The 25403-nt window shown below is 50.6% G+C and overlaps 1 protein-coding gene across 12 annotated transcripts; it reads right to left on the bottom strand.

Moving 5' to 3' along the window:
* Positions 1–1086: 1086 nt before the first annotated feature.
* Kmt5a (lysine methyltransferase 5A) lies at positions 1087–24454 on the bottom strand. Of its 12 annotated transcripts, none has more exons than XM_006249328.4 (8): positions 24314–24454; positions 18199–18314; positions 16944–17100; positions 13254–13473; positions 12802–12889; positions 7570–7629; positions 3585–3775; positions 1087–2917 (listed from the first exon to the last, which is right to left on the bottom strand). In XM_006249328.4, exons 1-8 carry the CDS (start codon positions 24321–24323, stop codon positions 2707–2709), a joined length of 1053 nt encoding a protein of 350 aa, XP_006249390.1. In that variant the 5' UTR covers positions 24324–24454; the 3' UTR covers positions 1087–2706. The 12 variants fall into 12 exon arrangements, 11 of the variants coding, with proteins under 11 accessions (XP_006249390.1, XP_038945699.1, XP_063127745.1 ...); XM_039089771.2 differs by lacking the exon at positions 24314–24454 and adding an exon at positions 24248–24285; XM_063271675.1 differs by lacking the exon at positions 24314–24454 and adding an exon at positions 19395–20124.
* Positions 24455–25403: the final 949 nt, after the last annotated feature.

Genomic DNA, 25403 nt, shown 5'->3' on the forward strand with positions numbered 1-25403 from the left:
AAGCACTTGGTATTTGTATTGATCACCATGGGCCTTTGCAGGATCGTATATCAAACCTTACCTCGGTATACTGACTGCATCAGTGTTGGGTAGGAAGACATGGATGACCAACAGGCCACAGAATCCCTAAAAAGGGATGGTGTGAAAATTCGCTCAGTCCAAGTCTGCATTATGCCCCTTGTAGGCAGTTGACAGGCTGCTCCCCCCTTTGACAGGCACATGGGATCTCTATGCCATCAAGTTCCAGCAGGTCCTAAGTACGGAAACCACAAAACCATGGCCAAGTGGCTGAGGCCACGCCGCAGCTTTAGGCAGGACAGAGTGATGCGAAGACATCCATCCCTCTTAAAAGGCAAATCTGCAGCCACGTAGGCGAGGTGGTGCACGCCCTTAACCCAGGCACTTACTTGGGAGGGAGAGGCAGGCAGATCTCTGAGTTTGCGGTCAACCCGATCTATGGAATGAGTTCTAAGACAGTCAGGGATACACAGGAAAACCCTGTCTTGGGAGTCAGGGGTGGGGTGGGTAGTCACATTTAAACCAGAAATGACAATGGAGCTGGTGTGGGCATGCATGCACACTTGTGATCCCAGCACTAGGAAAATCAGGCCAGCCTGGCATACCTGTGACTTCCAACAATCATGGCAGTTAAGTAGCTACCACTTAGGATATACGTTACATGTTGACCATTACCCAGAGGTAGTAATACATCCCCAACCTTCCCAAGAACCCTCTGAATACCCCCTTTTATAAGTTAATCAGAAGCCAAATTCTAAGCATGCTTGAACTCTAGCTCCCTAGGAAAAACCTCAAAGTTCACTCTGCAGGAAATTAGATCCCACTTTCTTCAGTGTGCGCACCAGGGATCAAACTTGGGTAGTCAGGCTCGGCAGCAAGAACATTTTTTTTTCTTTTCTTTATTTTGGAGCTGGGGACTGAACCCAGGGCCTTGCACCTCCTAGGCAAGCGCTCTACCACTGAGCCAAATCCCCAACCCCAACAGCAAGAACATTTAGAGGGCGAACCAGTCAACTTTCCCCCTTTATCCCACTTCCACTTTACTAAGAACAACACCACATACATAGGTGCCCTTGCCTGGAAATAAATACTTTAATTTTTTTGCTTTATTTTTAAGATGACAAATAAGTTTCAAGTTTATTTCCTTTTTTTGTTTGCTATTTAAATACAAAGCTAAGCCACAAACAGGTACAACCAAGACATTTTATCTCACAGTTACACCCTCCTGTCGGATCCTCCTCCAAGTCTGACCACTGACTGGGCTAGCAAAGGGTGCGGGGAAGACTTTCTTAGGTAGCACCATCATGAGGCTGGGAGATGGAGGTACTGGGGACAAGGGTAGGCTCTTACACCTGGCTCCTGAACCCCAGGCCCCCTGGACTGAAGGTGAATGGTTAGTCCTCCCCAAGGAGGGAGAAGGAAGCCTACTCTTGCTATCACAGGTTACAACTGAAGGATCCTCCTGATCTCTGGCTGCTAAGCCTTGCGGGCTGCCAGGTACCCTAGAGCCAAACACATCTGGTGTCTGATGCCCACAGGACTGACGGCATCTTCACGGGAGACCAGGGGTTCTGCCTTGACAGCAGGTAGAGAACTTCCCACGTAGCAGAATTGGGGTTGGGGAGGGGGTGTGGGCTTAGTAATTTCTGGTCCCACTACAAACCTCACTTTTGATTAGAATAGAGTACCATCTCAAATCTTCTCTACACAAACCAACCAGCCAAGCCAAAAAGAAAAATAAACCCCAGAAGAAAAGAAAACTGCATTCATTTCACTCCCTTCAAAACCTATATACATGTTAAGTTGTTTTCTGTGGGTTTTTTTTTTCCATTTTTTTTCTTTTTAAATTTTTTTTTACTATTTTGTTTTTTTATTATTATTTTTTAAAATAAATTCAGTGTTCACATTTCTATAAAGAATTAATGCAGTTTCAGGAGACCTGCCCTTCTTGGGCAGGAGAACAGTGCTTTTCCCGGCCCGCCTCTAGTCTGACTGCCCACCCTGATGCTTCAAGGTGCCTGGAAAAGCCGTAAGCCTGTGGAAGAGGTCTGTTCCTGGCCGGGCCTCCGAGCCCCGGGCTCAGTAAGCTTTGGAGAAAGCAGAGGGGAAGACTAGCTTACTGTGAAACTTTTGCTAAAAAATATTCATACACGTCAATGTGTACACCTGTCAAGACGTTGAGGAGAACAAGAGCTTGGAGACATCCCGTCCAGGCTGTGCGTGGGGGTGGCAGCACCCTCACACCGGCCTGTCCTCGGACGTGGGGTGCGGGGGAGTCCTGGCTTTCATCTTGGGCAGAGCCCGGCTTCCTAGTTCATGTTCAACTCCATTCTCTAAAACCTGTGCCGAGTCTTACACTGCGCGGGAAGCACAAATGTTCAGCTTGTATGCAAAAAGGTAGAAAAACAACTAGAATATAAAAGTTTTGGTAATATAAGGCCATCTGTTCAAGTCCACCTTGGAAACCTGTAACAGATATTTAAATACTACATGAAAAGGCATCTTTAATATACTTTTTAAAAACATTTGAAGTAATTAGCTAAGAGTGAGTGTGAGTGTGTGTGTGTGTGTGTGTGTGTGTGTGTGTGTGTGTGTGTGTGTGTGTGTAAAAAATTCATTTCCCTTTGAGGGCACTTTGTCCTTTGAAGGAGGCAGGGTGGCAGGGAGGCAGGGAGGCCACATGGTTGGTTAGTGCTTCAGCCAAGGGTAGGCTTCGATGGAGGCCTTGCTCCGGTCTCCATAGTCGTACAGGAGCTCCTCCCCGGCCGCAATGTCTCGGGAGGCTATGAGGATGAGGTGAGGCACGCCGTCGATGTCATGCAGTTTGGTCTGGCAATTCCCACACTTACTGTGATTGATCAGTCTCCCCAGGCGGTTCGTTTCTTGAGTGGCATCCACGCTGGCATAGTGGGAGAGTGAGGGGATTACACTGATAAAGAGGCTTTGAGGGGTTGGGGATTTAGCTCAGTGGTAGAGCGCTTGCCTAGGAAGCGCAAGGCCCTGGGTTCGGTCCCCAGCTCCGAGAAAAAAAAAAAAGAGGCTTTGAACCTGGCTGGGAGGCCTCACTTGGGAGACAGTTAATTCCAGAGGCTACTTTTAAAGCCAGAAAGGCCTGCATGCAGAGCCTGGGAACAGAATCCCAAGAACTCTCTCTGGAGTCCAGGAAGTAGCTAGTGTTTCAAACACATCAACGGATACAAATGGGCTCTCCTGACCTCAACCAGGAAGGAGCAATTACCATTCTGCAGAGCTCCTCTGCAGACAAATGCCCAGAGGGAAAGGGCTTGTGACCAGAGCAGGTTTCTAGGGGTTGAGTCCTCTCCTGCTGAAGGAGAGCTCCAATCCCAAAGCTAACTGAGGAGAAGGAACAGATCTCTGGACAATGATTTCAATTGCAAACCTAGCACTCAGGTGGCTGAGGCAGGAGGACGATTCAGTTTGATGCCAGCCAGAGCTACATAGTAAGACCTGATCTAACTGTAACAGGCAAGGAGACTGATCAGACTCGGGAATGGCCCTGGGCATCCGGCTGTCTGCCTTTCCCCCACCCCACACCTCGTACTCACCAGTAGGTTTTGCTCAGATATTGAAAATAGTACATGTAGCAGCCCGTGGAGGGGTCCTGTGCATACAGAGCCTCCCGCTTCTTGGCATCGGTGATTTCAATGAGGTCTCCATGGTATTCTACCACAAAGTCTCCCCGGGAGAATCGCTTGGTAGCAATCACACCCCTGCCTTTGCCATCGATTAGATCAATCTGTCAGGAAGGGACAAGACAACATGGCTTCAAAAATATGAGTGGTGTCAACAGGCGTGATGCCTTCCAAGGGGCTTGAACCATACTTTTTGCCAATTTTACTGGCTGGACATCAATAAAAATAAAACCCACCAGCACCGTGGCTTCATAGCTTTTACTGTGTGCACTATGTCTCAGGCCATACCCACTCCATCCCACTAAGAGCTCCACTCTGCCCAAAGTTGTAAGTCTGGCTCCCAGCTGAAATCTGCTAAGTAGGCAAACACCATTTTGCAGATGAGAAAAATGAGGCTTAGAAAGGCCATGAAGCTAGGAAATGGTGACATCGGGGACTCTGGTCCATAAGGGTCTCTGCTCACTGGGTGATGAGCAAGGCCAGTGTCCTGCACTTCCTGTGATCCACCAATAACTTCTGGTATTTCTCTTCACTCTCTCACACATGGGAGTTACAGAATAGATGGCTGCTCCAAGGGCCCAGGACTAAGTTTGAGTCTCGGTTATAGGTGGAAAGAAAAGGTTGTTTTTTTAAAGATTTATTTCATGTATGTGAGTACACTGTAGCTGTCCTCAGACACACAAGAGGAGGACATCTAATCTCATTACAGATGGTTGTGAGCCACCAGGTGGTTGCTGGGAATTGAACTCAGGACCTCTGGGAGAGCATCAGTGCTCTTAACCGCTGAGCCATCTCTCCAGCCCCAAGAAAAGGTTTTTGATCCTTCACTCCTAGAACAGATCCATCTACCAGCACACCTTGGAGGTACAGCCCCTCAGCCAAAACACACTGAGATGTATGTCTTGGGGCCCATTGATACAGCACATGCTTAGCATGCACAGGGCTCAGTAAATCCCCAGCCTCAACACAAAGCAAGACCCACGTGGAGAAAAGTGCCTGCCTTCCTTAGACCTGGCCCCAGGGATAGACTAATCCTCTCTGTGTAATTATCTGTTGCTTTCCTTCTTTAGGGGTGAGTGCTGGGGACTGAACACAGGGCTCTGTTGATGCTCTGCAGGCACATCACTGAGCTACTGATGGACGGTCAACCATGCCAGGAAGCGTGGTAGGGTCCAGCAGGTTGAGACCCGTTGGTGGGCACACACCTGAGACTTAGGTGACTCCCTGTTCCCTGCTAGACTCCTGGCCTGGGACACATGCCACACTCCTCACATAAGGAAGAGTGACCTATGGTCACATAGGCCCAGAACAGAGTCCTCCATGCTAACAAGGTACCTAGTGGTCCTGAGGGCTTGGCCAATAACCTTCCCTTCCCAGCATCCCTCCCTACAAAAGATATGTAATCTCTGGTCTAGCCTGAGAAGTGGGTACCGGACAGCAAGCATCCATTCTCCACCATGAACAGCCAATAAACAGTTCCTTTAGAACCATGGACTGTTAGGGGTTGGGGATTTAGCTCAGTGGTAGAGCGCTTGCCTAGGAAGCACAAGGCCCTGGGTTCGGTCCCCAGCTCCGAAAAAAAAAAAAAAGAAAAAAAAAAGAAAAAAAAAAAAAAAAAAAGAACCATGGACTGTTTCATCAAGACCTCCTTAGCAGAGCCTTGGAGAGGGCCTTCAGCTACAGAGCTGCTGCTTAATTCTCCCACAGAAGGCCTCCCTGAGCTGTCAAGCCTTCCTCCACCAAGCTAAGAACTCTCATGACCGCTGGGACAAGCCAGAGCTGTGCTTTCCCCTGGTCCCAGGATGAACGCTGGCCACAGGCCATAGCCCACTGCCCCCAGACTCTGTTCTCAGCATTTCCTCGACTCACAGGACACCTGGATGTCCAAGAGTCTGAGAACCCCACAGCTGTCGCAGGTCCAGGGAACCCCAGCCAGCTCTGGCTTTCCCACACCTCTGACTGAGCTTTCCCAACCTTGAGCCTCGGCACTTCCCTGCCCAGTGGCCCTGAGGGCTTGGGTGTAGGGTAAGCACAGTAGAACTGCCAGCGCTCTGCCTCCCCCCGAGGCTGTGCCCAGCTGAGAGGTGGACATGGACCCAAAAGCTACATTTCTAGCCCCTTTTTGTATCGAACTGACTTTATAATCCAGGCAAGACTTGATCTTACATTTTTTTTTTCCTTCCCCGGAGCTGGGGACCAGATCTTACAGTCTTAAGACCACTTTACCTCAGCCTCCTGAGTAGACAGATGGGCTAACAAACTTTGCCTCCATTCCCACTGCAATTTTTCTTTTTATTTAATTGCCCAGGCCAGGTGTAGTTGTATGGGCCTTTAATCCCAACATTTTAGAGGTAGAGGCAGGAAGATCTAGCCTGTGAGTTTGAAACCAACCTTTTCTACAGAATGAGGAGCTCCAGGAATACATAGGGAAAGAGAAAGGGGCTGGAGATGGCTCAGCAGTCAAGAGTGCTTGCTGCTTTTGCAGAGGACCCAGTTCAGTTCCCATCACCCACACCCAACACTGGGCAGCTGTAACTCCAGTTCCAAGAGATCTGATGTCTTCTTCTGGGCTGTGGGTAGCCCTACTCCATTTATATAAAACAGAAAGATATACACACACAGACACACACACACACACACACACACACACACACACATTAAATAAAAATCTTTTTAAAAATTACATTAATAGGGCTGGAGAGATGGCTCAATGGTTAAGAGCACCAATTGCTCTTCCAGAGGTCCTGAGTTCAAACCCCAGCAACCCCATGGTGGCTCACAACAGTCTGTAATGAGATCCGATGCCCTCTTCTGGTGTGCTTGAAGACAGCTACAGTGTACTTATATATAATAAGTCTTTTAAAAAAAAATTACATTAATAAACGGGGCTGAAAGATAGCTCAGCAATTAAGAACCTTTGTCCTCCTCTTCCTGTAAGCGGACAGAGGTGACCTGTGAAGACGGTTTGCTACTCCCTTGACCTAGAAAACCCCACAAAATCATGCAAGTCAAGAGGTTCAAACCTTCGTGTTCACTTTAAGAAGACCCTGGAAACTTCCCAGGCCATCAAGGGTATGCATATCCGCAAAACCCCCAAGCATCTGAAGGCTGTCACTTTAAAGACACAGTGTGTGGCATTCCGGCAGTATAATGGTGGAGTCAGTAGATACACCCAAGCCAAACGCTGGGGCTGGACACAGGGATGGTGGCCAAAAGAGAGTGCTGAATTTTTGCTGCACATGCTTAAAAGTGTAGACAGTGATGAATTGCAGGGTTTAGACGTAGATTCTTTATTATTGAACATATTCAGGCGAACAAGTATCTGCAATGTGCTGATGATATTACAGAGCTCAAGGCCGGATTAATCCATCCATGAGCTCCCCCTGCCACACTGAGAAGGAACAGAGTGTTCCAAAGTCAGAAGTGGAGGTTGCACAGAAGAAAGATATCCCAGAAGAAACTGAAGAAACAAAAACTCATGGCACGGGGATAAATTCAGCATAAAATAAATGTAAATAAAGTAAAAAAAAAGAAACCAAAACCAAAACCAAACAAACAAAAAACCCATTTGTCCTTCCAGAGAACTTGGGATCAATTCTCAGCATCTACACAGTAAGTCCTAACCAGCTACTGGTCTTAGGGGATTGACTCAAGCCCTCTTCTGACTGGTGGGTGCACCAGGCCCACATGTGGTATACAGACACACACACAAGCAAAACACTCATTTCAAAAAGATAAAAACACTGGAGTGAAGTGGGTGACCCACCCCGGACATCTCAGTAAGTCTGCACCTTCCTGACGTGCTTGCTTACAATAGCTGTTGGGTCTGGCGCTGACACTGAGCATGTGCACTCAAGGCAGTCTTGGGGCGTGTCTTGCTGTGTGGAGAGGACCTTACCTTCATGCCCTCTTCCTTCCCGCTCTCAATTAGCTCATCTATCTTCTTCCTTTCTTCAGACTGTGTGGAGTTAAGAACAGTGTTAGTGTTCACATGCCACGCCACAGCCAACCTGTGCTGCCCTCAGCAACCTCTCCTCGACCATCTGCCATGAGCAGCCATCACCCAGCCTTGCCTGGACAAGAGGCACACAGTTCTGGCCTGTTGTATTTTCAGTCTTTGGTGTGTGTTTGGTTGGTTGGTTCTGAGTCAGGGAATTCAGACTGTAAGCCCAGGCTGGCCTTGACTCACGTTCTTCCTGCCCTAGCCTGGGAAGTGTGGGTTATGAATGGGCATCAGCATACCTAAGTCGTCTGGATCTTCAGTGTTTCCCAAGGGTCCCTGTGAAGAACTGGCCGGCCCACACTATGGTAAGCATTGGAAACATTCAATCCACTAAGAGGTGGGTCCTACCAGGGTCCCTGGGAATCTGCTCTGCGTGGGACAGTGAGACTCCGGCCTAGTCTCTCACTTTCAGCAGTCAGGAGAGCACTCTTGTCCCACATGCTCCCCCATGATGTCCGAAGCAACAGGCGTCAACTAACAGCCTCAAGTCTCTGCCACAGTAACAGAGATGAACCTTTACTGTCTCGGGCATTTGTTGCAGAGGCTTAAACATGAAGTTTATCCTGTAGAGTACTTTAAAAAAATGGTTTTTAATTCACCAGGATCTAAGAAACAGGACTCTAGGGCTGTCGAGAAGGCTCACTGTGCAAAGGCACTTCAACTGCTGGCCATCCTGACCATCTGAATTTGATCCCTAGAACAATGTACAATCTCTCTGATCACCATACACAAACCACAGCTCACGAATGCCCCTGCTACAAGTAAACGTAAGACCTGGAGGCTGACTCCTTACGAAGTGACCATCCCTCACTATGCGCATGGTGGCCTACGCCTGCCATCCTAGCTGCTCAAGAGCCTGAGGCACAGTTTTCAGACATTTGAGGCCAATATGAGTTACAAAGTGAGATGTGGGCCGGCGTAGGGCAATCTGGTGAAAGCCTGTCTCAAAATAAAAAGGAAAATAGAAAAGGAGGCAAAAAAGGATCAATGTGGGGTTGGGGATTTAGCTCAGTGGTAGAGCGCTTGCCTAGGAAGCGCAAGGCCCTGGGTTTGATCCCCAGCTCCAAAAAAAAAAGAACCAAAAAAAAAAAAAAAAAAAAAGAATCAATGTTTGCTCAGCATATATATGGCTTTAATGCCCAGCACCACCAAGCAAATAAATGGATGAACTGAGCAGAGCAGATCACAGGCAGGACATACCTGCTCCTTGTCCCTCCTGGCTAAGCTAACCGATACTCCCCCTGGAGGTCTATGCCAGCTCTCTGAGCTATGCCTGTGCTCCTAACCAGCAGAACAACACAGCAAGGAACAGAGGAGCTAGGGAACCACCACAGGTTCTCTCCTGCTGCTACTCCGTCTCACTGTGCCCTCTCATTACACAAGATGCTAGGGAACAAGAGGGGCTACAGACACCAGGTGCCCACAGCTCTGGCTCACTAGCACGGAGGGCCTTCCTCGAGGCTGATGCCATCCGTGGAGGTCTTGCCACCTGTGGAACTCACACCCTTGCTAGACCTTATAGGCAGAGCCTGGGACCAGGACATAGCTAGCCAGTCATTCAGTCCACACCTACCCTGGAACAGGCCCTGGGATGTGTGATGGAGACAGTGCTGAGGGAGTGTGAACGGGTGACCTCAGGACAGTCTGAGATCTAGTCACCTTCTCCTCAGCCCCTACTGTCCTCCCTCAAGCCATTATCTGACAGCCATCTCCGGAGTCTCAGGGCTTCCACTACAATACCCAGTTCTTTACCTATTGCCACAGGAATGTTCTGAAAAGATTGTTATTATTGTTACTTTGAAAGGCACCACCACACCCAGCTCTTTTAGAACTATAAGAACTCTTAGAACTATAAGCTTTCAGAACTATAAGCCTGGGGCAGCTGGGGCTACATAGAGACACTGTTTGGAAAACAAACACTAATAAAAATTAAAAAATAGGGGTTGGGGATTTAGCTCAGTGGTAGAGCGCTTGCCTAGGAAGCGCAAGGCCCTGGGTTCGGTCCCCAGCTCCGAAAAAAAAAAAAATTAAAAAATAAATAAATAACTAGGCTTTTACTATGTGTCAAGGCTGGCCTGGAACTTAATGAGATTAAAACAAGACATAACCTCACCCAGAATGTGAGTTACCCGTCCACTCATTAAACTTTTCTATTTTGAGAGTTTGGAATTAAACTTAGAGATCTGTCCACCTCTACGTCCTGAGTGCTGAGATTAAAGGCGTGTGTCACTGTGCAGGACTTTTCCTTATGTGGATAGATTCTGTAAGGTACAGGCGTCAATGTCTCCCCTCCACCCATCCCCCACACAACAGGCTCTTCCAGAAGGCCCGGTCTCCAGCCTCTAGGCTACGGAGCAGCTGTCCTTCCTGCCTAGTGTGACCTTTTCCCTGATCCATGTGCCTGCTTATTTCCTCTGCTCTGGAGTTAAGGAGCCTTGGGCTCACCACGGAACCAAACTACTCCATCTCACCAACCATCCAAAGGAGGCAGAGTTAGGTTTCGTCCTCCTGACAGTACTGGTGACTACACCTGCATCCTCATGCATGTGAGACAAGGGCTCTACCGCTGCACTCCAGCACTACCTAGGGGTCTTCTCAGCGTAGGCAAGGTCTGAGGGAAGATGGACAGGAAGGACAGATGGCTCCTTGCAGTCCCCAGGGAGTATCAGAGAGGAGGCAGCCAGGGAGCTGCCTCTGCTGCAGTACAGTTGCCCCCCACAGAGGAGCAGGCCAGCCAGGCAGCCACAAGGCTGGGGGCATTTCCCTATGGCTTGCTTGCCCTGTGCTTAAATAGCTCCCTCCGGCTCTGAACTCTGGACCTGGTTCTGCCCCAGCAGCTTTTCTTAAGCCCCACAAGGTGTCCCACCACTTGGTACTTTGATTTCACTCTTGGCCACTGGTCAAGTACAGCTTCTCAGTCCACTTACTCAGCCCCTAGACTAACCTAGTTAGGTGAGCAGGCGGAACTTCAGTCCCTGACAGACCTCACTGCCATGCCCTCCAGCTTTCTCTGCAGTCAACAGAATACAAACTCTGCCAGCAACAGTCACATCCATGGCGCCACGGGCAGCTGTCACTTCCCTGCCATGCCAGCGACAGGGGAACAGTGCTCTTTCAGCAGAGCCAAGACAAACAGAGGGGCACAGCATGGTGCCTGCCTGCTGGTGCTGCTTCCTGCTCTATCTATCTGGAAACAGGGTGTGCTATCCTTGCCTGCTTATCAGCTGCAGTGAGCAGGTGAGCTCTGCAGTCCCCCTGCAGCTCTGCAGCCTTCCGGCCTCCGCTCTCCAGGCACAAGAGCCTGGCTTTTCTTTAGCACCACTGACTTAGGTACTCCCACCCAGCAGCACTTGCCCGTGTGGGGCCTGCCATGCCGCCTGCCTGGCTGGGAGGAGCTCTGGGTTCTGTGGGCAGGCACCACCTCTGCTCTGCAATGCAGCCTTTGAGAGTGACCCAGCACACCGTCCCACTGCTGGCAGGCATTTCTAACAGCTCATTCTTGGCCAAGGCACTGCCTTTCACAAGAAATGAAGTGAAAGCTAGTGGGGTGGGCAGGTGGGGAGGGAGGGAAGCAGCCCCCCTCCCTTGGGCTTGATCTGGATAAAGCTGCACTAACCTGAAGCTCTGCATGCAGATCTGCCATCTCGGATACTGAGGGGACCTCAGCAGCATACAGAACACCCAGGCTGCCCAAATCAATCCCCTCTCCCCTGCTCTGAGGTGATCTGAAGCCTTCAGAGTCAAAGTCTTAAAGGAGAGTGAGGTGTTGACCCTGACGCCCTGGGCATCCAAGTGGGATTCAGAACAGAGAGAATAACCACACCCCACTGCACCAATGTTGATAAGGCTGCCCACTGGGTACCGCATACATGGGCGTGGGGCTGCCCAGACTGGCTACCTTCCTCCCTATAAGCCACTTCACATTTAGCCAGAAATAGGCAGACGCAGACGGGAACGGACTATACTGGGAAGCAAGGGAGGGTGACAGTCTCAGCTCGCTGCCATTTGCACTCCTACACCATTACAGAACAAAGTCTTTTATGAGAATATCTCATCTAGTTCAGACTGGCCTCAAATTCTCTATGTAACGCAGCCTTAACTCTTTCCCCCGAGACAGGGTTTCTCTGTGCAGCTCTGGCCGTCCTGGAACTCACTCTGTAGACGAGGTTGGCCTCTGCCTCCCAAGTACTGGAATCAGAGGCATGTAGCACCTCCTCCCACTTGGCCTTTCTGTGTCTACCCCTGTCCTGGGATTGTAGACAAGACCCACCGTCTCCAGTTTATGCAGGGCTAGGGATGGAAGCTGTGGCCCTCTGGAACATGACAAGCCAGGACTCTAATAAGCTGTGCCTCTAGCCCCAGGCGGCCATTTTATTAGTGCGTTTTGCTTTCAGACAGGGTTTTATTATGCAGCCAAGGAGGACCTCGAACTGGAGCTCTGCCCTCACTCTCCTGTGTGCGATTCGCCACTGCATGTGTGTGGATCCCCATCTTTCATCTTTGTAACAACTCGCTACCGTCTCTTTTCTTTTTTGAGGCTGGGTCTTGCTATGTGGCCCTGTCTGGACTGGAACTTGCTATTCAGACCAGACCACTCTCATCAGAACATCCATCAGTTCTCTCAACTCCGTCCTGAATACTAGGATTATAGGTGTGTCTCCATCCCTGGACTTTACCAGACCACTTTACAGACAGGAGAGTGCAGTCAACCACTAGCAGTGAGCACTTCCGAGCTAGCGTTCTCAGCGGAACTTCTCAGCTGAAGACAGGAGAAGCTCCTGAAAGAACAGGCAGGGGTTGGGGATTTAGCTCAGTGGTAGAGGCAAGCGCAAGGCCCTGGGTTCGGTCCCCAGCTCCGAAAAAAAAAAAAAAGAAAAGAAAGAACAGGCAGCTTTCCCCGCAGGCTCCAAACGCACTGCCAGAGCATCCTGGGAAAGCCCATCTGACCTTTCTATGCCATGAAGAACAAGTCACAAGGCTTCCTTCCACGGTGGTCTGAAGTATGCCTCCTGCACCAGGATGGCCTGTGCTACATGTTTCACCCCAGGGTCCAGGTGGACACAGGCTAAAGGAAACCCACGGGCCTGGCCTCCGCGCCCCTCCCAGCTGCAGCTCATCAGACCTTACCTGCAGCTCAGCTTTGCTCTTCCTGGAGCTCCTTCGCACGGGGTAGAAATCTGTGAGTTTTCTATTCTGCTGTGTCTTCCCTTGAGACCTGGGTAAGAGGGGAGGGAAGAAAATAAGCATGAGGCCTGCTGCCCCGCTCAGACCCAGGGGGCGACTCCCTGTAAATCTGTTCCTCCGACACTTTTGTGCATTGGGACCTAGGTGCACATCTGCTCATCTACCTGGGCGGGCCCCAGACTCCAAGGACAGCTGCTCACTCCTCTCTGGGGAAGAGATAGGGAGGGAGGCCTTGACCTCTGGACCCTGACGCACACACAGGGAAACACCAGAAAGTGAGATGACTCAGGAGAGGAGAGGCCGGCCTGGCAGTGGACTACACAACCACAATAGTCAAGGGAGCAGGTCCCTGGGAACCAAGTGGTGCTGTGCTGAAAGGGCTCCAGGCTACTTACTTCTTCCGAGGGGCCTGCTTGCCCTTGAGGGGCTTTTTCAGGGCTTGCTTAGCAACCGCTACACTGGTAGAATCACATGACGGGGGTGGAGTTTTTGGAGGTTCTGTTGCTTCAGGTTTTTGGTTTGGAAAAGGCGCCAGGGGACCTCTCCTGGTATCTTTGCTCTTCTGTTCTTCTGACTTCACAGCGCTTCGGATAACATTCCCAGCGTTTCTTTTCTCTGCACGGGATAGGTGGGAGACAGGGACTCATTTACTCCATGCACCGTGCTCTAAGACAGGCTAAGACAGGAGCATTCTGTCAGGGCCAGGAAGGAGGCGCTGGAGCCTACTATGCCAGTGTCCACGGAAGCCAACCCAGCAGAAGCGCTTGGAGACAGGGCCTGGCCCTCTGTATGTGGGCATGGGAGACAGCCTGAGTCTCAGCTTCCAGACACTGGCGGGTGGAGCCAGGGGACAGAGCCCAGACTCTTCTCCCCTCACTGCCTGGCATGCTTTACTTCAGAATCTTAGCCAAACAAAGCCTCCTTCGAAAAGAGGTGGAGGTCCCAGGCTCCCAGAGGTTCTCCGGACGGCACCTAGGCAGACTGGCACGCACCCTGTCACGAGGCACACAACAAAGAGCCTTGCTGATAACAGCGTGCGCAGATCTGGTGCTGGTGAACTGTGCTATTTTTAAAAAATGGATTTAATGATTTACTTTTTAAAGTAAACAAACTAATATGCTACCCAGAGATATGAGATGGCACACCAATTTTAGGAAACAATTTTGAGGTTCCCTTACAAAGTTAAACGTAGAATTATCCTATGACCCAGCAACAAGTCCACGGTCAGGCATCGACTGAGGATTAAAAACACATGTCTACACAAAAAAAATCTGTCCGTGAAATGTGGTAGCTTATGCACATTAGCTGAAAGAGCAAACATTCCGAACACCGGTCAGTGTATAAATAGTTGAAAAGTGGTGTGTCCACATACTGGGGGTGACTACGACTCAGCAGCAGAAAGGTACAAAGCACTGACACACACCACGAACGCACGGCAAGGACTGACTCTGAGAGGCTCGCTGAGTAAAGAGTAAAAGGCCAAGCACAAAAGGCTACGTGTCATGACTTCTGTCATGACTTCGTTTGCATGAAATGCCCACAACAGGCAAAGCTGCAGACCCAGAAAGGAGTTTCAAGGCTGCCTAAGGCTGTGGGGGGATGGGGAGTGCAGAGTGAGTGTTAGTGGGTATGTGCTTTGTGGGGTAACAAATGGTCTGGACTTAGAGGTGGCAGTTGTACGACTGCAGACGCACTTAAAAAAAAAAAAAAGGGCTGGAGATGTGGCTCAGTGGTTAAGAGCATTGACTGCTCTTCCAGAGGTCCTGAGTTCAAATCCCAGCAACCACATGGTGGCTCACAACCATCTGTAATGGCATCCGATGCCCTCTTCTGGTGTGTCTGAAGATGGCTACAGTGTACTTATATATGATAAATAAATCTTTAAAAAAAAAAAAAAATCACCCAAGCGCACACTTTGGATCTGGGGAGGGAGCTCGAGTAAACTGTGGAGTGGTGGCACAGGCCTGTAATCCCAGCACACGTGGGAGGTGGAGGCAGAACATAAGTTGAAGGCCACCCTCAGCTGCTTGGGAAGTTTGAAGCTAGCCTGGGCTACAGAAGAGCTTGTCTTGAAAATAAAAATAAATAAAGACCTGGGCTAGCTCAGTGGTAGAGTGCTTGCCCACTCTCTGGGTTCTATCCCAGGTTCTACAAAACAAGCATAGAAACATCGATAGCTGAATCATAGCTCAGCAAACAAAAAGGAAAAAGATGTATCACAGGTATCCAGGAAGGTAAAGCTTGCAAGCTGGCTTAGTCAGTAAAGTGACCCACATAACAGGGGGACCTGTGTTCAGTTTCCAAGCACAGGCATAAAGAAAAGCTGGGGAAAGGGGGTGCGGTTGAAAATGAGATGGGTCAGCAGGTAAAAGCCCTTGCCACCAAGTCTAGTTACCCCAATCGGATTCTTAGGCTCTTCATAGGAGAAAATGACTCCTGTAAGTTTCCCCCGCACGTATACGTAGCACACAGATACCCACCCACGTACAAAACAAACAAGCAAACAAATGTAATTATAACAAAAACCCCCAAGCCTTTCTGGATCAGCCCCACTCCTTCCCATCCTTCCCGCCTATGAATACACAGGGTCCGCTGACGCCTACGAGGAGATCTGTGCCACAGCACAGTTAGGTGAGACGGTAACCTTTCTCAGAGACTCCAATGTACACTTGACCCCAAATTCTCATTATTGCCCATTTAACAGCACCAGGAATCAGTAAGCCCCCAGCAGCACACGGACAATGTTCACTCTGCCCAATTTTGGAAGGGATGCAGGGTGGCTAAGGCCCCAGACGGGGACTTTGGCCAAGCCTGGGCAGCAGGTACCCTCCTGACAGCTGCAGACACAAGGATGTGAAGGATAAGGCAATGCGGTGGGACTGTGCTTACAGCCGTAGCATCTCAAGGCCCTTCTACATCCAAACAGCCCAATGGGTGAGACAGGACTCCTCTCAACGGACAGGAATGTCACCCAGGACTCACAAAAGAATGGCAGCTTGCCCAAGTCTCCTCCTTCCAAGTGGCAGACAGCACAGCCCCATACATGGGGGTGGAGAGGCTCCTTCCACAGGCACAGGGCTCCCCCCCTTAGTTCTCACAGACAGCCTGAGAGGTTGGGCTTTAGCACTTCTGTTTCTGTTGGTGAACACACTTTCATCCCAAAAAACTGCTGGTAGCCGGGGGCGCCCTGCTCAGTAGGGCAGGACTCATTCACAGGAATGAACTATGGGGGTAGACAGGAGCCCTTCCTCACTGAGGCTCTAAGAGGGCCTGTCTGGAAGAAGGCAAGCTTCTTAGATGACCCGCCTTGCTCGCAGAGCTGAGTGGGCCTTGGGGTTTTAGGGATTGAGCTTAGGGCCTTATGCTCGCTAGGCAAACATTACAGCACTGAGCCACATCCCAATCCTCCTTATTCTGGGCAGTGGGGGTGGGACAAAGTATCATACTGTAAGCCATGCTGGTTTTGAAATCACTGCAATTTGGCTTCCACAGAATTTCCACACACCCTTGTGCCTCCCCCACCCCCCTTTGTAAGATGCCCAGGATGGAACCCAGAGTCTCACATGCTCGTCAAGTGTTCTACCCACCAAGCTCTACCGCCCGCCCATGATTCAGCTCAAAATCTCACACAGTGCATACCATTTCGGAAAGTAACACGGACCGCCTGAATGGAAAGAAACTGTAGAAACGGGGTCAGGCCCTGCCATACGCAGTAAGTTAATTGATCCCCTGGGTCTACTTCACGTTGCAGGCAGCTGCCTGCTCTGTACGACCTGGACTCACTCTTTCTGCCATTTCTAACAATCTCAAGCCTCTCCAACTGCAGGTCGGGTGTGTTATTTATTTTTTTTTTGTGGCAAGACACGCCTGAAGGATATGCTAACTCTGTGAGAATAGGAAAAACCTGTCAGACCACAGGACACACACCCTGACACATCCGCCTCCTCTCCACCTGTATGTGCTTCTCACCGTGAGGAGGAACATGGTTACTCTCTCCCTCACGCCTGGCACTGGGAAGAAGTGTGAGAGTGTGAGTGTGTACAATCTGAGCAGCTGAAGGCAGAAAGAGGCCATTCGGGACTTACCTTCTCGCTTCCTGTAGATTCCGGCCAATGGTTTCCCCGGGCATTTGACCTCATGATGTGCGACGGAGTTCTCTTCCTGCAGTGGAGAACGCATTCCAGAGCATTTGTTCGGACTCATGTAGGCATAGATCTTTGACTGCCCAGCAAACACGTTCTCCTGGAAAGACAAACACAATATTCTGAAAGAGAAACAAAGACAATCCCACAGCGTTTTAAGGGAAGAAGGGGAAGTAAGAATACAAAAGAGATTTCATCACCACTACACGACATGCCAACCAGAAGATGCCAGCCCCAGGAGAGCTCTCTCAGGAGAGAAGCGGCAGACTTTGAAGTCCCAAGTTTGGGGGAAACATACCCTTCTCTAAAAACCTAGTCCCTAAGGGAGAAGTCTGACCAGCGGAGGACAAGACCTTAAAGGAAGGTACAGTCCATTTAAGGGAAGAGCTAACCTACCAGCAGCAGGGAGGTCAGAATGACCCAGGGAAAACTGACTCTGGATTCGAAGGGCTGGGCTGAGTCAGGGGTTAGCCCCCCAGGCTAGGGAGTCAGCCACTAGCACAGAAACAGGCCTAAGGGAACCTGGTTAACCACAGGGTGCCGAGGCCAACTGGGAGGGCTTGTTTCCTGCCTGAACCTTCTGCGCCAGGCCTGGCCCCTCTCAAGCCACTGCAGCTCAGCACCTCCCAGTACTGTAGCTGAGTGATGGGAGGCCAATGAGAGCACAGGCTGCCGGCCAGCGCATTTAGGGCGGTCACTCCACTGCAAACCGCACCTTGGCAGCAAACACTGGAGCAGGGTAGGGTGGGGTGGGGTGGGGGTGTCGGTACAGGTCACTGCTGTGTTGGTGTCTTTGGGTGTGGAGCCTCTCCTCGGAGTGGGCTCTCCCCAGAAACAATTCAGCCTGGTAAGAAACTGGCAGCCTGATAAGCCACTAAACACCCAAGTCAGACACTCTGATTATTAGAGGGGAGAGAGCAAGCCCCGGACACCCTTGGGAAGGCTGCCACCTCCCAGGACTCAAGGTCTCGGGAGGGGCTGGAAATGCCACCAGGCCACAGTCAAACTTTTCGAGGGCAGACACTACCAGCCAGGGTCACAGTGGAACCGGACCACTCGTGGCGAGGCGGCAGAGAAAGAAGCTGCCCCAGGCCAGTCCTGCCCGCAAACACCGATGGGGGGCCCCCTGCTGTGCCCACGTGCGCGAGGCCCGGGCCCGGCAGGCGCGCTGCTCAGTGCGGGGAAGGAGCCTGCTTACCCCGTCGCTGCGGGGCCTCCCCGGGCCCCTCCGCTCCACCATCTCCGGGCCCGGGGCCGTCGCCGCCACCGCCGCTGCCGCCGCCTCCACCGCGCGGGGCTTGCACATCTTCCTGCCTGGAGAGGGGGGACCCGGGGGAAGCGGGGGAGGGGCGCTCAGGGCGCGGCGGCGCGGGCCGCAGGACCGCGGGGGCCAGCCGCAGCCATGTCTCCAAGCCCGCACGCAGGGGGCCCGGCTGCGCTGTCCCGGGGCCCGGGCCCGAGCCGCGGCGCCCTTCCCACCCGGCCCGGCCGGGGCCTCCTGCGCCCGCCCCACCCCATGCGCCCGGGCCCGACACACCCACCTGCAGCCCGGCTAGGCCCATGGCGGCACGGCCGGCGCCCTCGCCCTCGCCGCGGCCCGGCCACCAGCGCTGCCGCCGCCGCTGCTGCTGCTGCTGCTGCCGCCGCCACCAGCGCCGCCGCGGCGCCCCGGGAAAGGGCCGGCGGCGCCCCACGGCGCCCGCTTCGCCCATGGCCCGCAGCAGGCCGGGCGCCCGCGCGCGCCGCAGCCGGGGCCGGGAGCGAGGCCGGGGACGGCGGGGGCTGGGGCGGCGCTGCCAGGCGCCTGCGGGGCGGGCGCGAGGGTTCGCGACGGCCAATCCTGGCTCAGCGCAGCCCCTCACGCGCGCGCCCCCGGCCACTCCGCGCAGCGACTGCACGGCGCCCCGAGCCCGCACCCGGGCCGCGTCTGCATGCGTGGGATGTTCACGCGAGCCCGGGTGTCCACCCTGTGGGCACCCTAGTAGGGGGGTAGGCTCTAGGGCCACAGAACCAGGAAGTGATGGGCCCTCGTCCAAAGCTAGGCAGACTCAGCCTGTAGCCGGTAGGAGGCCCTGAGGAGCCTGGGAGCCCTGGCTAGCCTTGATAAGTTTGCTGGGGTTCTTCTGCCATGCTATCTTGTTTACGCCCCAGAATAGCCCGGGGAAGACAGACACCATTATTACCTGTTTCGTACAGATGGGGAAACTGAGGCTAAGAGAAGCGATGGACCTGGCCGATGGACCTGGCCAAGTTCTCACATCTAGATTCCGGCCCTAGCCAACAGACCAGAGTGACTGCACTCCTAAACCGCTACTCCTAGCTCTTTCAGATGAAGAAACTGAGATTGGGAGGAGCTACAGGGAGGCAGAAGGGTTTTGCAAGCAGGTCACCCACCTTGTGTTCCTGTGGCCCTCCCTGTAAGAAAACTGCCTAGGTAGGCAGGATTCCAGGCAGTCTGGTGGCTGCTTACTGCCTTGTGCCGTTGTACGGTGGCTGTGTTAAGGCTTGCGGCCAAAGCTTTGCTGTATTTATGCAAAGTCATAGACGCAAAGGACACCAGAAGGTACCCAGCTCCTGCCTTAGCATTAGGACCACACGACTAAGTCACTTCCAGAGTCTGGCCCTCTATGTCTTAGTAGCTAAAATTCCAAAGCCTTGTTTTCCAAGACCAACCCAAGGGACCTCCCAACATCCACAATAAAGGGCTGTTACAGGCGCCTCTTCACCTTCCCTCCTGTTAAAAGGCCTTATACTGAGGATGATTACAGGACAAGCCACTCTCAGGGCATTAACACCTCATCTACTTGCTTTAATAACTATCAAAGTTAGAGGCCTACTCCCAACTCTAACTTCCCACCTTGGATCCTGGAGACTACCGGAAGTTAAAAAAAAAAAAAAAGAAAGATACTAAAAGCGACCCTCAGTGATAAATCACAAGCCCCCAACACACGAAGCCGTGGGTTCGATCCCGAGAACTGCAAATAAACAAGCGATGGGAACTATCCCATTTGAACTGTACATGGCTGGCTCCTCCAGTCTCCTCTTGGCAGGCTAAGGCCGAATGATTGCAGATTTGAAGCCACTCTGAGCTGTAAAGACGTTTTAGAAGGGTTGGGGATTTAGCTCAGTGGTAGAGCGCTTGCCTAGCAAGCGCAAGGCCCTGGGTTCGGTACCCTGCTCCGAAAAAAAGAAAAAAAACAACATAGAAATACAAACTCTATTCTTGCTAGGACCTCAGAGGACCATAAACTGACAACGATGTTGTATCCTGAATGTTTGCAGTGAGCATCAATTAATTAAAACTCCTGACTATGGTCATACTATTTATTTATTTATTTATTTATTTATTTATTTATTTATTTATTTTTGGTTCTTTTTTTCGGAGCTGGGGACCGAACCCAGGGCCTTGCACTTCCTTGGCAAGCGCTCTACCACTGAGCTAAATCCCCAACCAAGGTCATACTATTTATTATTCCTGTCTCACCCCTACGGAAACTGAGGCTTGGGACACACGACTTATCTACTGTGAGAAGGAAGAAATGAGATTGGAGCCCACTTCTGCTATGTGGTGGCAGAGGGCCCTTGTAGGCCACGAGGACTGTTATAGAATTGATCCCATGAGCAATGGGAGAATAGGGGAAGTAAAAATCAGGTGATAGAAATCTGTAGTGTTGGGGGTTGGGGATTTGCCTAGGAAGTGCAAGGTCCTGGGTTCGGTCCCCAGCCCCGAAAAAAAAAAAAAGAGAAAAAAAAAAAAAAAAGGAAATCTGTAGTGTTAAGCTGCTGAGAGACTGAACGTGGAAGAAAGGCGAACCCATTTGGAAGGAACAGAAGAGATGAGGAGAGTTGATGGGCTGACCTGCCTCAAAATAGAGCACATGGTGGTTCACACCTGCAAGCCCTACACCAAACCAAACTGCAGAGGGATTTGAATCCAGAAGCACGGCGACTATGCCATTACCACATACCCTTAATCCTGAATAATGAAGTTCATTTGTAGGTGGAAGCACCTATGTTTGAAAGTGATGTCTGATTGAGAGGCAGATCTGAGGAAGATCTGACAGAATAGGATATGCTCAACTCTCACGGGAACAGAGAGAAAAGAAGAGGCTACTTAGAGAGCAGTGCAGAGAGAAAAGAAAGGAAGAGATGGCACTTTTACCAGGGCAGGTGTACAGAGACAGGTTGCAGAGAGGGAACAAGGTATTTACAGGTTCATGGGTGAAGACAGAACAAGCCAGAGAATGAGAAGGAGCCAGAAGATTGGAACAGATTGCCAGAGTTGGTAGGAGGCAATTCAGTTAGAAGCCAAGAGATGACAATTTGAATCAGTCAGCTTGGGGAGGAGTTTTGAGCCAGCCAGCTGAGCTAACTAGTTGGCCAGAGTTCAGAAGGAACTAGAAAAGATGTGTTTGTTCAGCAGTAAGTTTCAGAGGCTTAAATCAAGTTAACACCCAGTGGGTTGGGGATTTAGCTCAGTGGTAGAGCGCTTGCCTAGCAAGCGCAAGGCCCTGGGTTTGGTCCCCAGCTCCGAAAAAAAGAAAAGGAAAAAAAAAAAGTTAACACCCAGGTCCTTGGGAAGCTGAGGCAGGGAGAGTGCCTGAATTCTAGGCCAGCCTGAGCTACAGAGTGAGTCTCCATCTAAAACTCTCCACGTGAAAACAAAACCAAAACCAGACCCCAGATATTGTAGTACATGTCCTTAATTCTAGTACTCTGGCGGCAAGCAGATCTCTGTGAGAGTTTGAGGCTAGCCTAGTCTGCACAGTGAGTTCAGGGCAGCTGGGACTATACAGAGAGACTCTGTCTGAAGAAGTGGGGGCAGGGTGTAGAGAGAGGAGAAGGATGTGTAAGAGAGCTTACCTAGCAAGTGTTAGGCTCCAGGTCCTAGGAGCACATAGCTAGCCGTGAGAGTCAAAATACTGGGCAGAAGCTAAACAACTTTGTCCTTAGCTTTAGCTGAGAAATGGAGGCTGTGGCATAGCAAATACACAGCACAGCTAAAGTGTGTGACTCCAGACTTCACCTTTGACCTCTGTAGAATGTTTCACAGGTTTATACAGACATACAGATTTATATAGGTTAACTGAAATAATGTTTGGATCTCAATTATAATTATTCCCATATTTCAATAATAGTTTTCTTCTAATTTAATTAAGCTGTTTGTTATTGTTTTGATGTTTCTAAACAGTTTCTCTGTGTAGCTCTGGCTATCCTGGAACTTGATTTCTAGACCAGGCTGACCTCGAACTCAGAGACCCAGCTGCCTCTGCCTCCTGATTGCTGGGATTAAAGGCTTTCAATCACCCTATACACAGCTCAATCAAATCAAGTTTTACTCCCCCAAACTCATTATTTTAAGCATACATTGGTGCTTTGCCTGCATGTATGTCGGTATACTACATGTGTGCAGTGGCCTTGGAGATCAGAATGTTTCCAGAATGCTACCATGTGGTAGAATACAGAGATGCTCAGTGGTCAAGAACACTGCTGCTCGGGGGTTGGGGATTTAACCCAATGGTAGAGCCCTTGCCTAGTAAGCGCAAGGCCCTGGGTTCGGTTCTCAGCTCCAAAAAACAAAACAAAACAAAACACTGCTGCTCTTCCAGAGGACCCAGGTTCGATTTCTAGTATCCACATGGCTGTTCACAACCTTCTATAGCTCCAGTTTCAGGGGAATCTGAGACCCTGTTCTCATTTCCGTGGTCAGTAGACACACATGGTGCACAGAAACATGTGGACAGAACTCCCCTACACATTAAATAAAAGTAATAGTTTGAAAAGTTTAAAAAGGGGCTGGAGAGATGGCTCAGTGGTTAAGAGCACCCAACTGCTCTTCCAGAGGTCCTGAGTTCAATTCCCAGCAACCACATGGTGGCTCACAACCATCTGTAAAGAGATCCAGTGCCCTCTTCTGGTGTATCTGAAGACAGCTACAGTGTACTTATATGTAATAAATGAATAAATAAATCTTTAAAAAAAGTTTAAAAAGGTGTTTGGTGGTGATACAGGTAGAAATTCACCTTTTTATAACTAAGTCAGACAATTTAAATACACTTCTAGATAAAACTTAAAGGTTTTTTTTAGGTTAAACTTGGCATGGTGCTTGGTGTATGCCTAAAATCCCTGAATTTGAGGGCCAAGGACAAGAGGATCACTGCAAGTATGATGCCAGCGTGGTCTACATAATGACTTGCATTTTGGTAAAGGCTATGTACTGAGACTGTATCAAAAAACAAAAACAAAAAGAAAAAAAAAAAACCCAAAACCCAAAAAGGTGCTTGGAAAGTGTAAGAAACAGGATAGATGGATGGTTTAAGAGTGAAACTAATGTTAATATTCTTTAGGTAATGAAACACTTTAACGTGAAGTTCATTATACCTCATTTCTGGTTAGTATCTGAAGAAGTCTTGTCTCTAAAGACCCTGTGGGAATGCTGGGAGAATAAATACTGCAATAGGGTGCAGAGCATGCCAATGGGCCCAATAAATATTCTCTGAATGAATGACGAATTAATCTGATTGTTACTCTACAGAGCAGTCTGCACTAAGGTACTTTTCCACTAAGACGTGAGGTCTTGGTGTTTCGAGAAAATATTCCACGTTATAAAAACAAAAACAAACAAACAAAACTGACTCTCCAGTCACCCTCAAGTTTTAGGTCCTTTTGCATGTGCCACTGCGGCTAGAAATGGCCAGCAGGTGAAGATCCCTTTGCCGCATAACGGGGGACTTTTGTCCTGACAGCAAATTATGTCTTCAAAGATGGATTTGCCTTGCGCGGCCGCACGAATCCACCCATGCCATCTCCAGTAGGCTGAAGTCCTGCCCGGTTTAGGGGTGAAGGGCTGCTCCACCAGGCACCTGGGGGACCCGATTCTCACCCCGAAAAGGACCAGGGACCTGGCCTGACGCCACGGTACAGAGCTGACTCAGGGGCGCGCACTGCTGGAGATGCATGTCAGCAATCTGCGCCCTGCCTCGGGGTTACCCCCCTCCAGCAGCCAGGCTCCTGGCATCAGTAACCAACGTTCCCTGGAGGGGCGCTGCGCTCAAGTTTCCATGAGCTTTGACATACGGATATACCAGCTCCGGGAAGACTGGCTGAACCACAGGCGCCCACGCGTCCAGACGGGGAAAGCGCTGCCCAACAAGGGTAACCGCCTGCGGAAGCAGCTAGAGTCCCAAGTCCCTCTGGGTCCCCGCACTCCACCGTAGGAGGATGCCTGTGAGCGTCCGCTCCCGCACCTTGCATTCTCAGCAGTGCGGCTCTCTCCTAGGCAGTCCCCCTGCGCTGGCCACCCTAACAAATACCTCTAGCCATGGCCCCGCTCTGTCACCGTCTGGAATCTCCCGGGAAACCCAGCTTTCGAAAAAAGTTGCAACAACTGTAGCCAACTGCTCAGCTAGACCGCGGCTGCGGATGCTGATTGGCGCCGTCGCCCGCTCTTTCGCGAGCTGCCCGCTGTGATTGGCGGGCACGAGGCCAGGGCCCGCCCTTCTCCCCGCCTCTCTGCAGGAGGCTGGGCCTGCAGCCAGGTGGAGGGGGTGACTTTAAATTTGATCATCTCCTGACACTGATTGGCTGAGATAGAAAAAAATCATCTTCTGCTATTGGGAGGGAGGAACCGTAAGCTCCGCCCTCCCTGCATGAAGCTCCACCTCAGGTTCTTCAATAGTCAGTTGGAGGACCCGGTATAGAGGTGAACCTAACCAGGAACTTCCGGTTTCCCTTAGGTTTGACCGGAAATCAGACCTTTGACTTGTCGACCTTTCCTTATGCTCTTGAGCACCGGTCACGTTCAGAAGTTTGTCATCTCTATCACCTTGACGTCCACTCTTACTTTGGCAGTGTCATTCGAATTCCTACGTTGCAAAAGGCTTACTGCAAAAAGTATGTTTTCCCAGTATGTAAACTCTGTGGTTACAACTCCTATGAACTGGATCAATGGGTAAACTCAACCTCAAAAATGCGGCCCAAACTGCCTGCTGATTTTACAGATGGGATAGTAGACTATTTCCCTTCAGACCCTAGGTAAATATTAGGACAAAGCCACCTTAACTCCAGAAAAGCAGTTCAGGGCAAGGTCCCAGATAAGCACAAGTATCCTGAGTGGTCTTGCCTTTAGATGCAGTGAAGGTAACACTACGTATTTTCTTTGTGGAATACACACTTAGTTTACCCCACATTGTCAAGGATTTTGCCACTGCAATAGGGTAGTTGGAAAGCAAAATAAGAGGGGCTCCTTGGGTAAAAGTACCAGCCACCAAGCCTGATGACTTGAATTTGATGACCGAGATATGTGTGACAGGAGGTGAGAACGGATTCCTGTAGATTGTCCTTGATTTCCACACATATACAAATAAATGCACACATACAGACACACACACACACACACACACA

This window comes from Rattus norvegicus, chromosome 12 (genome assembly GCF_036323735.1).
Source record: "Rattus norvegicus strain BN/NHsdMcwi chromosome 12, GRCr8, whole genome shotgun sequence".
Classification (NCBI taxonomy): Eukaryota; Metazoa; Chordata; class Mammalia; order Rodentia; family Muridae; genus Rattus; species Rattus norvegicus.

Bases quoted from the DNA above. Each gene is read 5' to 3' on its own strand.
- Kmt5a (XM_063271675.1), bottom strand. From the start codon at position 19,542: ATGACTTTGCATAAATACAGCAAAGCTTTGGCCGCAAGCCTTAACACA. The intron at 17,101-18,198 runs GTAAGCAGGCTC...TTGTCTTTCCAG, and splicing joins GGAGGCCCCGCAGCGACGGG to GAGAACGTGTTTGCTGGGCA. The intron at 13,474-16,943 runs GTAAGTCCCGAA...TATCCCGTGCAG, and splicing joins AATCTACAGGAAGCGAGAAG to AGAAAAGAAACGCTGGGAAT.